The following is a 14518-nucleotide window of genomic DNA, read 5'->3' as shown; positions in this document are numbered from 1 at the left end:
AAATAGACCTATATATATATATGTCCAGTTGAGCAAATTAATAGGTATAGAGTACAGCACGAAACCCTAGCAATGAATCATACAAAGGCATATATGGCAAGGTTTCTCTAACAAGTACACGAGGGACAAATATGCATTCCTCTAACGTCATCCTATCAAAGATGAGAAGAGAAAGAAAGAAAATAAAAAACATGAGAACTCAACTATGCATATCAACTAAATACAAAGATCCCAAATGAAAAGACGGCTCCACAAAATGATTAAAACACACATAATTTCCATTGACAATAACGTAAATTAAGTAAAAGGTGGTCTTGAAGGCGTACCAGCTCCCCATCCTAGCAAATGAGGATCACTGGAAAACCCATAACCACCCACATTACCTCCTAGCTGTCCTTGACCGGTCACCCCCGACCGCGGAGATGGTGATGGAGCTTGCTGCATCTGCGGTGGTCCTTCTCCTTCTCCTACACCGCCACCACCTCTTTCTTCCTCCTCTTCAATAGGCAATCTCTCGAAAACCGCGTTTGAGAAGGAAGCAGCCATTAGTATAACCGGAGCTGATGCAACAAGCGGAGCCACAACGCTTCCCCCAACCACCTGACCTTGCCCTCCGGATAAAAATATTGACAAACCACCAGCACCTGGCGGTGCAGGTGGTGGCAAAACGGTTCCCGTTAGCGAAAGAATCTCAAACCTTCCATGTAAAGTCACAACTCCTCCTCCGGCTCCACCACCGCTATTTCCGGGAGTGACTGGCTGACGAAGAGTGACGTTGGAAACGGTGCCGTTTCCTCCTAAAACGGAGACCCCTCTCCCTCTCCGCCTAGCGTAAGTGGACACACACTCAACTATGTCAGCTCCAGGAGATACTTCAAGGACGTGAGATCTAAGCGCATTGGGGCTGTCCCGCGTCACTATGATCGGTGGCTTAGCTTTGTTCTTAGATCCCGGTGGACGTCCACGTGGACGTTTCCCAGGTGCTGAGCTTGATGTAGCCGGGTCTGAATCGGGTAGACCCGGTTGATGATGATCCTTGTTTGAGTGATCGGATTCTCTTGAATCATCTGACGGTTGTTGTTGTTGTTGCTGCTGATGTTGTTGCTGTTGATGATGCTGGTCAAAAAGATTGATCCCGCCTTGTTGTTGAAGCTGTTGGTGGTGAATCTCTGGTCTGAAGAGGTTATGGAAGTACCTAGAAGCTCCACCGCCTTGCTCGTAGCCGCCTTCCATCGCCGCCGCATCTACTAATTCCCTATCCCACCACTGTTTATTCGCCAGCTCAAATTTATTTATTGATTCTTGATCCTTCTCCCTTATATATTGAAGAGAAAATTTAAAGAACTCAGATCAAGAAGTCAAAAACTCATGATTTTGAGGAGTCAATAACTAGAGAAAGGGTGATCAGTTACACAAGCCGACAAAACTAAAACAGACCAAGAACATAACTAAGATAAAGAACAAGCAAAGAAAAAAGTGGCAACTTATGTGAAATGATCTCTTTCTCTCTCTCTCTCTCAAGTGTAGAAAAGGTAAGAGGAAAAAACCCTGGTTGGGTAGCTTAATTAGGGCAAGAGGAAGAAGCAGCTTCTTGTCTATGAGACGGCGTCGTGTTTTAACGATTCTGATGTACTCTGGAAAAAGGAGAGAGAAGTTTGAGGTTCATGTGCGACTCTGCAATCAATTTTTGGTCCTCTCACTGAACGAGGAAAGTAAAAGCAAAGACAGAGACATACAGCGAGAATTTAGCGGAGAAACAGCCTCCTTTATTATATTTTATAAATATTAATATTAATATGATGTAAAATAAATATAAATAGTGCTATATATTACGTCCACAAACCGACACAAATATTTGAGTAAGTGGGTTATCATCCTTGCATGAGATCACAAAAGAAAACTAGGGCTTCGTTGAGGTTTTTGTTTGGCTCCAATCGGATAAAATAACAGAATGAAACATTGTGAAGAAGTTTTATAATCTGTTTAACATTTATACCAAAAAAAAAAAGTTTTATAATCTGGAAGCCTGAAAGAGGATGAACAATAGTCAATAGAGGAAAAAAAAAGTACAAGGACGATTTGTTTATTGGAATTTGCAAACCATATACGAAATATAGAACACGCATCATTCTTTTAATTTTCAACACAAAATGTCAAGTGGAAGTTGGGTACAAAGATGATAAAGGAATCTCACACCCACTTTAGGGCGCGTGAAGATTAGGTTTAACCAAATTTAAATTTGTATCTACAGTATTGCTATGTTACTAGTAGTTTTAACTTTTATGTATTTAATAATGCCAGTGTTTTGAGGAGAAAAATGAGAAATATCACAACATGTTTGACTTGAGAAAATACTAAAACTGATAATTTGGTTAAAAATTTAACGACAGCTGAGTTTTTAACTACTCACGCAGGTGTGATCAGCTGATACGACGAGTTTAGAAGGGTGTTGAGTGATCTGGTTGAAAATACATTTACTGATGTGTGGGTGTGGCTTGGCGATGTAGGTAGGTATCTAACTCTCACGTAAAACAATTGGACTTGTTTACCAATATTAGACCGATTAATTTACGGGGTGATTAGTCGAGTTTTTTTCTATTCAGATACTCGGATTATGTAAAAAAAATTTTTAACTGCTGACATGTCATTCATATTCAAACACGGTTGATAAATGCCGTACGTGAGTTATATAGACAAAACTTATATATATATTTCTCCAGCTCGTTATTGCGAAAATGAATAATTTTATATTAAAATAAAATATATAGTATTTGGTAACAAAATATAATATTCTAAAAATAACCCACGTTGCTTTATTATATACATACGAACAATTTTTAATAGTAAAAAATGGGAATTTATAGGCGTTGCAGAACAATAATTAATTAACCATGATTTGTTGATTAGTTAATAATTTCTTTTGAACTAGACATGTTCTCTATATATTTTTGCATTTGTGTGTATGCGCGCGCGCTAATGCTAAATAACCGTGTTGTATTGAACCCGAGCTAATTGGATATCGATGAATCAATGTTCTTACTAAAGTTTCCCACTTGTTACATTTGATATTTATTAATATCCACTTTTATTGTCATGGGAGAGGGCATAAGACGCATAACTAAATAATTGTCATAAGAACATTCAATCTTGATAATGGTTCTTTATTATTATAGATAGATGAGGATATATATTCCTTTAACTATCATAAAACGAAGTGGACCCTTTTTAATGATAATTTTAGAGAAAGCTAATGGTTCATCAATGCGGAATTGTAATTAATATCATAGGGGGTCTCTTATCATAATGTCAAATTAGTTGAAACTTTTTGGGGTTTTCACAAAAAACTGATGTCCAGTTCACCTTACCTCGAATACTAGACCACTAAATTACAATTTCTATCATATAATTTGAAGTACTTATATGGTGTAACCAAGTTGTCAAGCCGATATAAATAATTTAGTCGGCAAATAGGTCAGTCAAATAGTTTGGTCTCCAATATCTTTTACCAAAACTGGTTACATACACTTACACGAAATTGACAGCAAAATATACTCTCGTTTATTAGTATTATAAGTGTCCGAATAAACTATATATTGAAAAATATTAGATTTTTCAACAATAATTTTATCATAAATTTATCTTTTAATAATCTTTTGACCGAAAAAAATAAACCGAATTCATTGATAATCACTTCCGTACAGACTAAAGTAAAAATGATTTTTTTGCTGGACCAAAAAAACACGTTCGATTGTTACCAAAACAAATCGTTCGATAACTCCAAAAACAATTACCAACATGTATCACTGTAACCCATCCAAATAATTGCCTATTTATTGAAGTGACTAAACTGGATCCGACCCATTAATGCTTGGACCTCATCGGACCGTGACTTGTTGTCCTAATTTTTAACTGCACTTCACTGCACCCATATAGTAACACCCAAATAGTGTTGGGTTTACGGGTCAACCCGCCCCGACCCGCCGCTGCGGATTGAATCATTTTTTTGATTCAAAAAATCGACCCGCATAACTCATAAACAAAAAAATTTCTACCCGCACCCGCTCCGCAAAAACCCGCGGGTAACCCGCTTAACCCGCGGGTAATATTAATTATATTAAAAATAATTATTTTAATTAAAAATAATTATTATATATTAAAAAATATTATTTTTAAAAAATTATATTAAAATAATATATTAATAATTAAAATTATATAAATATTTACGAGATTTAATATATTTTTTATAAAAAAAACATTTTTTTTTAAAAAAAAATCTTTTTTTCTTAAATTTGCGGGTTAACGAGTACCCGCGACTCCAATTCGACTGACCCGCACCCGCCCCGCTCCACAACGTGGACGCATGTGGGCTAAACCATGTGGGCCTCTGTAAAAGCATATCAAAACCGTCCATCCTCATGACGTACGGGACCCACGAACCGTTCATCGGCGCAACCTGCCGATTTAGGGCTCGGTGCAATGTACTTAAACCGGACACGTTGGCTTGATCCGCACGTGCACAGACAAAAGTCACGTGCAGTCAAAAGGTCAGAGCATGAAAGTGAAAGGCAAGTAGTGTGACCACGTGGAGGCGGTCGGAAACATCGGTACTTGGCCAATACCCAGTCTATCCAGCTTACCCATATCATTCACTTTTTCCTTAAGGTTTTGTACTTAGGTTAAGGTTCACTTCTGCCGCCGTATTTTACAACTTTCAAACCTAAAAATGTGAAAACTTTTACGTGTTTTAATCATCAGTTTATAAAAATAGTACCAAAATTTTTATACTGGAACTATATTGTGACTATTCACAAAGTCACATAGAGTTTGAGAAAAAGGTTTGTGTTTCTTTTTTAAGTCTAGTAATTATCATCTAGAAACTTAGAAGATAAATGGAAGCTATTTAACATTATATTGTATCCCCCTTTTTCTGATTTACATCACTTGACAACTTTCACCAAAAAAAACCATTAATTGACAAGTTGAGCTGTACAGTACACGTTAAGAGTACTTTTACCAAAAAAAAGAAGACAGTGAATGCTTTTTAAAAAGGTAAGAGCAATTTGATTTGAAGATGTGGTTAAATGGAACGGAATTGTCGATAAAGATTTAACCGTCTTAGCATCGTTGAGTCCGGGACATCAAGCCAAGCATGACTAAGCATGATTGCAGTCGATGTGAGTAATTGCAGGTTGATTCGTCTTTGGTAGATAGCCACCATTTTTTTTGTTCTTAAGAAAAATACTTCCATACTCCGTATAATTCAGCCGATTCGAATGGGTTTTGTAATGCTGTTTTTAATGAAAACTATTTCTCAAAGTTATAACTCACCAGACAGTGTCATAAGATATAACTCGATCCTTGTGGATCTTGAGTACTGCAAGAGTTATCTATATCAACAAACATGGAATAAAACCAGTTCTAATTTTCCGACATAAACGGGTAAAATCATTTAAGGTGATAATGAAGCAGCTTGTTTGGAGAAATAATTCAAATATATATTTTTGAGGCTGAGATAACATTAAAAGCTCTTGAAACTAAATTTTCTACATATCCTTTAACAATAGTTCTTAAAAACCCTACTCGACATGACATCATTTCAATTAAATATATGGAAAACGATAAGAGGTCCAACAACTTTGATGATTATGGGACACCATCAATCAGTACCCTTCTTTTATTTGATTTGCTTATTTTCTTATATCAATCAAAAGTATTACGCGCCAAATATATTATATATATGAGATAGTATCGTGTGTCCTCTGGGTCATATGGAAGTCAATTGCTGTCATGTTGTTCTCCATGTTTCATGTTTTAGCCTTAGTATTTATTAGATTAAGCCTAACAATGTATCTAAGGATCTTTTTTATCTTTTTTTGGAGATTCTTAGATAGCCTTTGCTAGTTCTAGCAGAATTAGATCCAAACTATTATATCTCAATGCCATTTCTATGAAATGAATTCACATTTTGTCAAAAAAAGTATCGTGTGTCTCTCTCCTATATACACATCTCAGTTCTAATCAACATGGTACTTCATATAAGAAGATTTATACTTTAAAAGTTAAATAAGTTCGGTAAGTAAATGTAAGATAAAAAGCGGTAGCTATATATTCATCATAATCTGATTATAATTGAAAAGTTCCAAATTTCAAGGTGCATGGTATTTTTTTGATTTTTACCAAAAAATAGTATTTTTTTACCGGTAAAATAAAGATGTGGGAGTCTTGAACTTAGAATATATTCATACTTTCTCTCGTTGACAAAAAAAAATATTCATACTTCCTCTCGAAAAATGTAAACCATTCTGACCAAGAAAAACTTGTATTGCTGGTTCAACCCAATGACTTGAGACTTTTTTAAGAGAGGAATTGTCGATCCTATATTAAAGTTAGTTAGTTGCTAAAGTTAGTAATTTACAATTTGAAGATGAAATGTGTAGTTATATCAAATTATCAATCAAATCATACTTTATGTGGTTTGTCGCGCGGAATCTAACATGACCTGCTTTTGTTGCTTTGTACAAACATAAATGTATGATTGGGCTATACAATATTATTAACCTAAAAATGAGGGTATATAATTATACCATATATGGGAATAACCGATTTCTTGATGCTACTACACTTCCACTCTTTTGACAATAAATATTATATTTCACTTCTCGACTTTGACTTGAACTTTTATTTATTTTAATATACCAAATATATCTATGTTACTACAATATTTTTTACCAGCCTAATCATGGCCATGGCTTAAAAGGAGCTAGTAAACATCAATTAAGATCTTTGATAAAAAAGATCAATTAAGATTGGTGGTCTCCACTGGATTTGAAAAATAAATTCAAAAGCAGGTGTGATCAATCAGAAATTACGGGTCAACCTTTTCAATAATGCCCACTCCCATTCTCACATCTTTGTCGATGTGTGATCTGCTACTACCCCATCCACCAATTTCAAAAATATAAATTATAAAATGGAAAGGAATTTTTGTTGGATCCAGCTTGAAAGTAGCTTGAAGAAGAAGCTACCTAATCCTATCTAGTTATGGATATCTATTAGGATTAGGAAAATATGAATTTGTGTTAATCCTATTAAGATTAGGAGTTAGATAGTCATATATATATTGAGGCATATTGAGATGCATATGTGTGACTTTTTGATATTGTGATTTGTGAGTTTGATTAATAAGAGAAGGACTTCTTATTGAAAGCTTTGATTGTGTGCTTCTATATTTGGTATCAGAGCCTTATATAAAACCATCCGATTAAATCATACGACTGTGATACTACGACAGCAACCATGGCAGAAAGCAAAGAAGACGTACCCGGAGTGATCAACAAAGAGAACGGCCCTGCCTCCATTAAATTTCCTATGCTAACCTCTTCAAATTACACTGTATGGGCCATGAGAATGAAGATAGCTCTTAAGGTTAGTGAGGTCTGGGAAACAATAGATCCTGGAGCTAAAGATGAGAAGAAAAATAATATGGCAATCGCGTTTCTGTTCCAATCCATACCAGAAGCCCTAATTTTACAAGTTGGGGAGATTGATACAGCAAAAGGAGTATGGGATGCAATAAAATCAAGACATGTTGGGGCTGAAAGAGTAAGAGAAGCTAGACTCCAAACTCTAATGGCTGAATTTGATAGAATAAAGATGAAAGATGATGACACTATCGATATGTTTGCTGGAAAATTATCTGAGATATCATCAAAATCAGCATCATTGGGAGAGATCCTAGAAGAACCAAAACTTGTAAAGAAATTTCTTAAAAGTTTGCCAAGGAATAAATATATCCAGATTGTTGCTTCCCTCGAGCAAGTCCTTGACCTGAACACTACAAGTTTCGAAGACATAGTAGGCAGGTTAAAGGCCTATGAAGAAAGAGTATGCGTGGAGGAAGAAGAGAAACCTGATGATCAAGAAAAATTAATGTATGCGGCTAACTCAGGATCAAACTATGAAGGTTACAACAACAATTATGGAAACAATCGTGGTAGAGGACGTGGTGGACGGTCATCATGGAGAGGACGAGGTCGCGGTCGTTCCAGTAACTTTGAGAGACAGAGAGAGGCGTACAAACAAGGACAGGGACAGAACAGAGACATCTCTCATATTACATGTTTCAAGTGCGATAAACTTGGTCATTACGCATCAGAATGTCCAGACAAGGAGTTGAAACTCCAAGAAGCCATCGAGAAGAAGGAAGATGATACACATGAGGCTGATGAATTGATGATGAATGAAGTAGTATATCTAAACGAAAGGAAAGTAAATCCAAAGAGTTTTGAGACTAACCTGGAGAACACGTGGTATCTCGACAATGGCGCAAGCAATCACATGAGTGGGAACCGACTATTCTTTCAAGACCTTGATGAAAGCATTACTGGCCAAGTAAGATTTGGAGATGACTCGCGCATCAATATAGTAGGAAGAGGCTCCATACGTTTTACATTCCGAGGTGGAGAGAAGAAAATCCTTTACAACGTATATTACATACCAAACTTAAAGAGTAATATCGTTAGTTTAGGACAAGCGACTGAGGCTGGCTGTGAAGTTCGTATGCGAGACAATACTCTCTCGTTGTTTGATCGATCAGGAGAGTTGATGTTGAAGACCACAAGATCAAGCAACCGTCTCTACAAAGTGACCTTACACGCTGAACAGGTCCGTTGTCTACAAGTAATAACCAATGTCTCGTCTACGTGGCACGCACGTCTCGGACATGTCAACATAGAATCGATGAAGCTAATGATCAACAAGGAACTGGTCCTAGGTATTCCCAAGCTGAGCATCGACAAAGAGACCTGTACGACGTGCCTACGCGGGAAACAAGCTCGATCTTCATTCCCAAAATCAACGACATATCGAGCTTCAAAACCTCTAGAACTCGTCCATGGTGATCTATGCGGACCGATCACACCGTCTACACCGGCCAAGAAGCGTTATGTGTTTGTTCTTATCGACGACTACTCACGCTATATGTGGACAGTGCTGCTAAAGGAGAAAAGTGAATCATTTGAGAAATTCAAAAATTTCAGGAAGAGTGTTACGCAAGAAACTCAGACAGAAATCAAAACCTTCAGAACGGATAGAGGGGGAGAGTTCACATCACATGAGTTTCAACATTACTGTGATAAACACGGCATCAACAGACATTTAACGGCACCCTATTCACCTCAACAGAATGGAGTGGTTGAAAGACGAAACCGAACTCTCTTGGAGATGACAAGAAGTATCTTGAAACACATGAATCTACCAAACTATCTATGGGGAGAAGCTGTAAGACATGCTACCTACCTGATCAACAGGGTAGCAACGAGGTCTTTGGACGGAAAAACACCATACGAAGTGCTTAAATCACGGAAGCCAAACCTCAGCCATCTTAGAGTATTCGGATGCGTCTGCTATGCGAGGACTGATACGATAGGAAGAAAGAAACTTGATGACAGGTCGAGAGCACTAGTACACCTCGGAACTGAACCTGGAACCAAGGCTTACCGGCTTCTTGATACCACAAGCAAGCGTATAGTGGTCAGTCGTGACGTTTGTTTCTTGGAAGAGAAAGAATGGAACTGGGATAAGACGGTAAACGATGAAACAGCGGAGTTCTCTGTGATGATAAAGGGATCGAACGATGAGCCGAGTGAAGCTGGTGAAGCTACGAACGAGATCCCAGCTACCGGAGAAGCTTATTCTGATAAGAGTGATGAAGAAGAAGATGGTGAAGACGTGCAACCACAGTTGCGAAGATCAACGAGATCAACTACAACACCAACCTATCTTAATGACTATATACTACTTGCGGAAACAGAGTGTGAGCAGTTACTAATGATGATCAATGAAGAGCCATGGGATTTTACAGAAGCTAAAGAATTGGAAGTCTGGATCGATGCGTGCAAAGATGAAATAGCTTCTATTGAAGCAAACCACACATGGGACCTGGTTGAAGTGCCGTCTGGAGTAAAACCTATAGGCCTTAAGTGGGTTTTCAAAATAAAACGTAACGCTGATGGAAGTGTCATCAAATACAAGGCACGGTTGGTGGCTAAAGGGTATGTTCAGAAGCATGGTATAGACTATGACGAAGTCTTTGCGCCAGTAGCACGAATTGAAACCATACGTTTGGTCATTGCACTTGCAGCTGCAAGGAATTGGGAGGTTCATCATCTTGATGTGAAAACAGCCTTTCTTCATGGAGATCTAAAAGAAGAAGTATTTGTTACACAACCCGAAGGATTTGTTATTGCAGGAAGGGAGAAGATGGTTTATAAGTTAAAGAAGGCACTTTATGGCCTAAAACAAGCACCAAGGGCATGAAATGCAAAACTCAATACTATCCTGCGCAGTTTGAATTTTCTTAAGTGTTCAAAGGAGCCCTCCCTATACAGGAAGGAAGAAAAGCGAGGATTATTGATTATTGTGGTCTATGTTGATGACTTATTAGTAACAGGGTCATCACTTGCGATGATATTAGAATTTAAAAAGGAGATGTCAAAGAACTTTGAGATGAGTGACCTTGGAAGATTGACATACTATTTGGGAATAGAGGTGAAGCAATGTGAAGGATACATAGTTTTGAGTCAAGAGAAGTATGCAATGAAAATACTCGAGGAAACCAGTATGAGTTCGTGTAACTTGACTCACATACCGATGGATATAAATGTGAGTTTGTCCAAGTCCTCTAAGGAAAAGAATGTCGATGAAAAGAAATACAGAAGGAACATTGGATGCTTGAGATATTTGTTGCATACACGTCCCGATCTTTCTTATTCAGTGGGAGTTCTCAGCAGGTACATGGCAGAGCCCAAGGAGTCTCATGCTGCAGCTCTGAAACAAGTTTTGAGGTACTTGCGTGGAACCTGTTCTCTAGGGCTTCGTTTTAAAGCCAGCAAGAACGTAGAGCTAATAGGCTATAGTGATGCCTCGCATAACCTCGACGCTGATGATGGAAAGAGCACCACTGGTCATGTGTTCTATCTTGGTGAGAGTCCTATAACCTGGTGCTCACAGAAACAAGAGATTGTCGCGTTATCATCATGTGAAGCTGAGTTTATGGCTGCTACGGAAGCTGCAAAACAAGCAATTTGGCTTCAAGAATTGTTTAGTGAAGTTATGGGTGAAGACTGCAAACGGGTGACAATAAAAGTGGATAATAAATCTGCAATTGCGTTGACAAAAAATCCGGTGTTTCATGGGCGAAGCAAACATATACACAGGAGATTCCACTTCATAAGAGAATGCGTTGAGAATGATCAAGTAGAAGTTGAACATGTTCCAGGAACTGAGCAACGAGCTGACATACTTACCAAGTCGCTTGGTAGAACAAAGTTTGTCGAGATGAGGACTCTAGTTGGCGTTCATGACGTGTGCGAGAGCGAGTTCAAGCTTAGGCGGGAGAATGTTGGATCCAGCTTGAAAGTAGCTTGAAGAAGAAGCTACCTAATCCTATCTAGTTATGGATATTTATTAGGATTAGGAAAATATGAATTTGTGTTAATCCTATTAAGATTAGGAGTTAGATAGTCATATATATATTGAGGCATATTGAGATGCATATGTGTGACTTTTTGATATTGTGATTTGTGAGTTTGATTAATAAGAGAAGGACTTCTTATTGAAAGCTTTGATTGTGTGCTTCTATAATTTTGCACTAGATAGCAAAATTGTAGACGTAAATTAGGTAACAGGTAAAGAGACTGTGCATTTTGCAGTAATATCTAAAGTGTCCCTATGGACATAACAAAATCAAATAAAACGATCAATGACACGTATGAAGCAAAAAAATGACGGGACTGTTGCACATATCGAAAATACCAATAATGCAAACAATCTTGAAACTTCTGATAATGCAAAGAATCGGAAATTCACTTATGTAGATATGCACCCTACTGTCATATATCCGGTTACTAATAGTAAAACCCGGATTAGATAAATGTAATTATGCTATAATTGCAGCCTATTGACACATATACGCGTATCTCTAGCTCTTGCTTTCTTTAATAAAATACTTCTAACATTCAAGCTCCGTTATTTGACAGAGAACCAACACCATCTCCTAACATGGATAGTATTTTGATTGATATATCAAGATGAACAGGATACCATGGTCCTATGGCGTCAAGCACTCTTCATATCACTTTCAGCGCATGGAACAACATGTTGTAAAATATCTTCCTATCGATCACATTTCTGACAAATAATTTGTAAAATATCTCACAACTCTTCTCTCTTCAATTATTAGAGCTATATCCGGTTTCAATATCTTATATCATCATTTTAAATGAATGTATCCAGTTTCAAAACGTTGATTGCGTTTGGAAACAGTTTCAATACAATATAATTTTTTTGGTATCAGTCCCGGTAGCAGGTAACACATACGTAACGAAGAAGTTGGAGCTAAAGGAGAAAATTGGCAACTCAAAGCAAAATTGACATGGTTCCCCAATTATTTTAAAAAAAATGCACATTTCTGCAATTACCTCCTCCAATTTGTATTTCTAGCTAAATAGTCCAAACAAATACAAAACCAAATGTCTCTTTCATTATTGTTCTACTCGTTTTGAATTTGAGCAAGCTTTCATAGTCTATAACTAATTTGCACATATATATAGAAATGATAAAATATATATACACTTTTTATATGTTTGTGAATGAACTACAAACTGTTTTGAAAAACCTATTAAACTATAGAAATGATAAATAAAAAAATCTGCTTTTTAGCTTTATAAATGACAAAGAAAAACTGTTGGGTTTGTATACCGTGAAAATAAAAGGTGATTGTATTGATTGATGAATTATTTAGAAGGGAGAAGAAGCAACATGGGCAAATTGCCAAATTGGTTTAATAACTGACCCACATGTCTACCTGACCGTTTTGGACTTTCTGAGTTAGTGTCCAAGACTTTGGGCCCATAAAGAGGACCCTACACAAGACAGGACAAAAATAAATTCTTACCAATCGTCCACGTAGACATTACCACGTGGAAATCTAACCACGTCTACGATCTTTAACGAGATGCTTGTCAGAGTGATGTGGACGGTCAGGATCATTTTATCCACGCTTTTGATATGGTGGCTAATTAGGCCTTAAGATTATTCAATTAAGATCTTAGCCCATTAATAAAGTTAGGCCCAGTTCTGACGAAATCTAACGCAAAGCTTCGGCATCTATCGATCGTCGATTCGGTTCGAGTTAGTCCTTATGAGAACACAGCTTACAGAGATTGGTTCAGGACTCGAAGATTGATTCTTCTTTCAGGACTGGTGGTTATAGGAGCCATCGTTCGTAGGATGATTGAGTTACGCGTCAGAGAATGCTATTTGCTCCTCTGTCTTATCGTCTTCATAATCGCTGCGCCTTGCCACAGCCATGAGAGCTTGTCAGTGTTCTTTAAAACGTCACATTACTAGAAACTTTTCAAATTCTTATTGGGACAGTAGAGATGATGTTGATGTAACGTTTTTGTAGGTTTGGTGGAAAAACTTTATATGCTGGCAAGGAACTACGGAAGGAGAGTCTGCCGTTGCAGTCCGGATCTCGAGTTTACAGATTACAAGGGCTTAAGTCAAGTTCTTGGTATGAAGTCAAGATCTCGTACCCAGCTTCTGTATGTCAAACTTTGTTTCTCATGTTTTTTTCCTTTTGGAACCTTTGAAAGTCTTATCTTTTGTTGTGATGACAGATCCCTGCTCTGTTCTCGCTGCAACTGTTAAGGAACGGTGGAACGGGTTTGAAGCTAAATCAGATGAGGAGATTGTTAAACACTGAGAAGTTGATATTTAAAACCGAAAGTTTTGAAAAAGTTGATGACAAGGTTTTTGCCAGCCATCTTCAAATTCAGAGAGTGTTGTTTTAACTTGGAAAGAATCCAAGTATTTGAGTTTTTTTGTTTTCCTGATTTAGGACGGGTTGTATGTTTTGGTGACGGTGGAACCAGAAGGAATCGTGGCTATACCAAATTTCAAAGAACGGTCGTTTATCATTTACAACATAGGCAAGCTTTTTCTTACTTACTTACTACTACTATCGCATCAAGCTTCTTTGTTTCTTCTAAAACTCACTCTCGTGGTGACAGTTTGTGAAGAACAGCTCTTAGGCATCGCATATTCATGCTGCTCAGTGGTGGTTTTAGTAGTATTGTGCCTCGTTGTCTCGGTGAGTCTTCCTCGGTTTCTCCCGTCTTATCTTCTAAGCAAAGATGGCCCCTGCCAAGTTAATAGTATCAAGAAGAAGCATACGGTTAATTACACGGATGATTTTTCTCTCTTACATATATGTTTCGTTACTCTGATAGCTTCTTGACGTTTGTTCATCTAACTCTGTTTGGATTCAGTTGTATTTATATTTTGGAAAATTGACTTTTTGATGATGCTACAAACATGTTTTGGGGTAATTTTGTTTCTAGAAGTTGACAAAGTGTTAGTATTACGACACATGGATTATGCCTGGCATATTATTAGATTCGCATAGGATGCCCATGTGCAAACAACATTTGGAATAATACAAGTCAATTAATTA

The 14518-nt window shown here is 37.3% G+C and overlaps 2 protein-coding genes across 3 annotated transcripts; one reads left to right on the top strand and one right to left on the bottom strand.

Annotated features, from left to right (window-relative positions):
* Window positions 1–73: 73 nt before the first annotated feature.
* On the bottom strand, window positions 74–1957 carry LOC103872877 (AT-hook motif nuclear-localized protein 27). The gene is made up of 2 exons (XM_033273943.1): window positions 1548–1957; window positions 74–1315 (listed from the first exon to the last, which is right to left on the bottom strand). The coding sequence occupies exon 2, from the start codon at window positions 1231–1233 to the stop codon at window positions 298–300; it is 936 nt and encodes a 311-aa protein (XP_033129834.1). The 5' UTR covers window positions 1234–1315; window positions 1548–1957; the 3' UTR covers window positions 74–297.
* Window positions 1958–4017: 2060 nt separating this feature from the next.
* Window positions 4018–14407, top strand: LOC103872873 (retrovirus-related Pol polyprotein from transposon TNT 1-94). Of its 2 annotated transcripts, XM_009151318.3 has the most exons (5): window positions 10355–13379; window positions 13469–13607; window positions 13683–13814; window positions 13904–13994; window positions 14076–14407. In XM_009151318.3, exons 1-5 carry the CDS (start codon window positions 13291–13293, stop codon window positions 14300–14302), a joined length of 678 nt encoding a protein of 225 aa, XP_009149566.1. In that variant the 5' UTR covers window positions 10355–13290; the 3' UTR covers window positions 14303–14407. The 2 variants fall into 2 exon arrangements, with proteins under 2 accessions (XP_033129820.1, XP_009149566.1); XM_033273929.1 differs by lacking the exon at window positions 14076–14407 and having other exon boundaries at window positions 4018–13379; window positions 13469–13576.
* Window positions 14408–14518: the final 111 nt, after the last annotated feature.

This window comes from Brassica rapa, chromosome A06 (genome assembly GCF_000309985.2).
Source record: "Brassica rapa cultivar Chiifu-401-42 chromosome A06, CAAS_Brap_v3.01, whole genome shotgun sequence".
Lineage (NCBI taxonomy): Eukaryota > Viridiplantae > Streptophyta > Magnoliopsida > Brassicales > Brassicaceae > Brassica > Brassica rapa.
This window is presented reverse-complemented; position numbering and strand designations above follow the sequence as displayed.

Bases quoted from the DNA above. Each gene is read 5' to 3' on its own strand.
- LOC103872877 (XM_033273943.1), bottom strand. From the start codon at position 1,233: ATGGAAGGCGGCTACGAGCAAGGCGGTGGAGCTTCTAGGTACTTCCAT.
- LOC103872873 (XM_033273929.1), top strand. From the start codon at position 7,297: ATGGCAGAAAGCAAAGAAGACGTACCCGGAGTGATCAACAAAGAGAAC.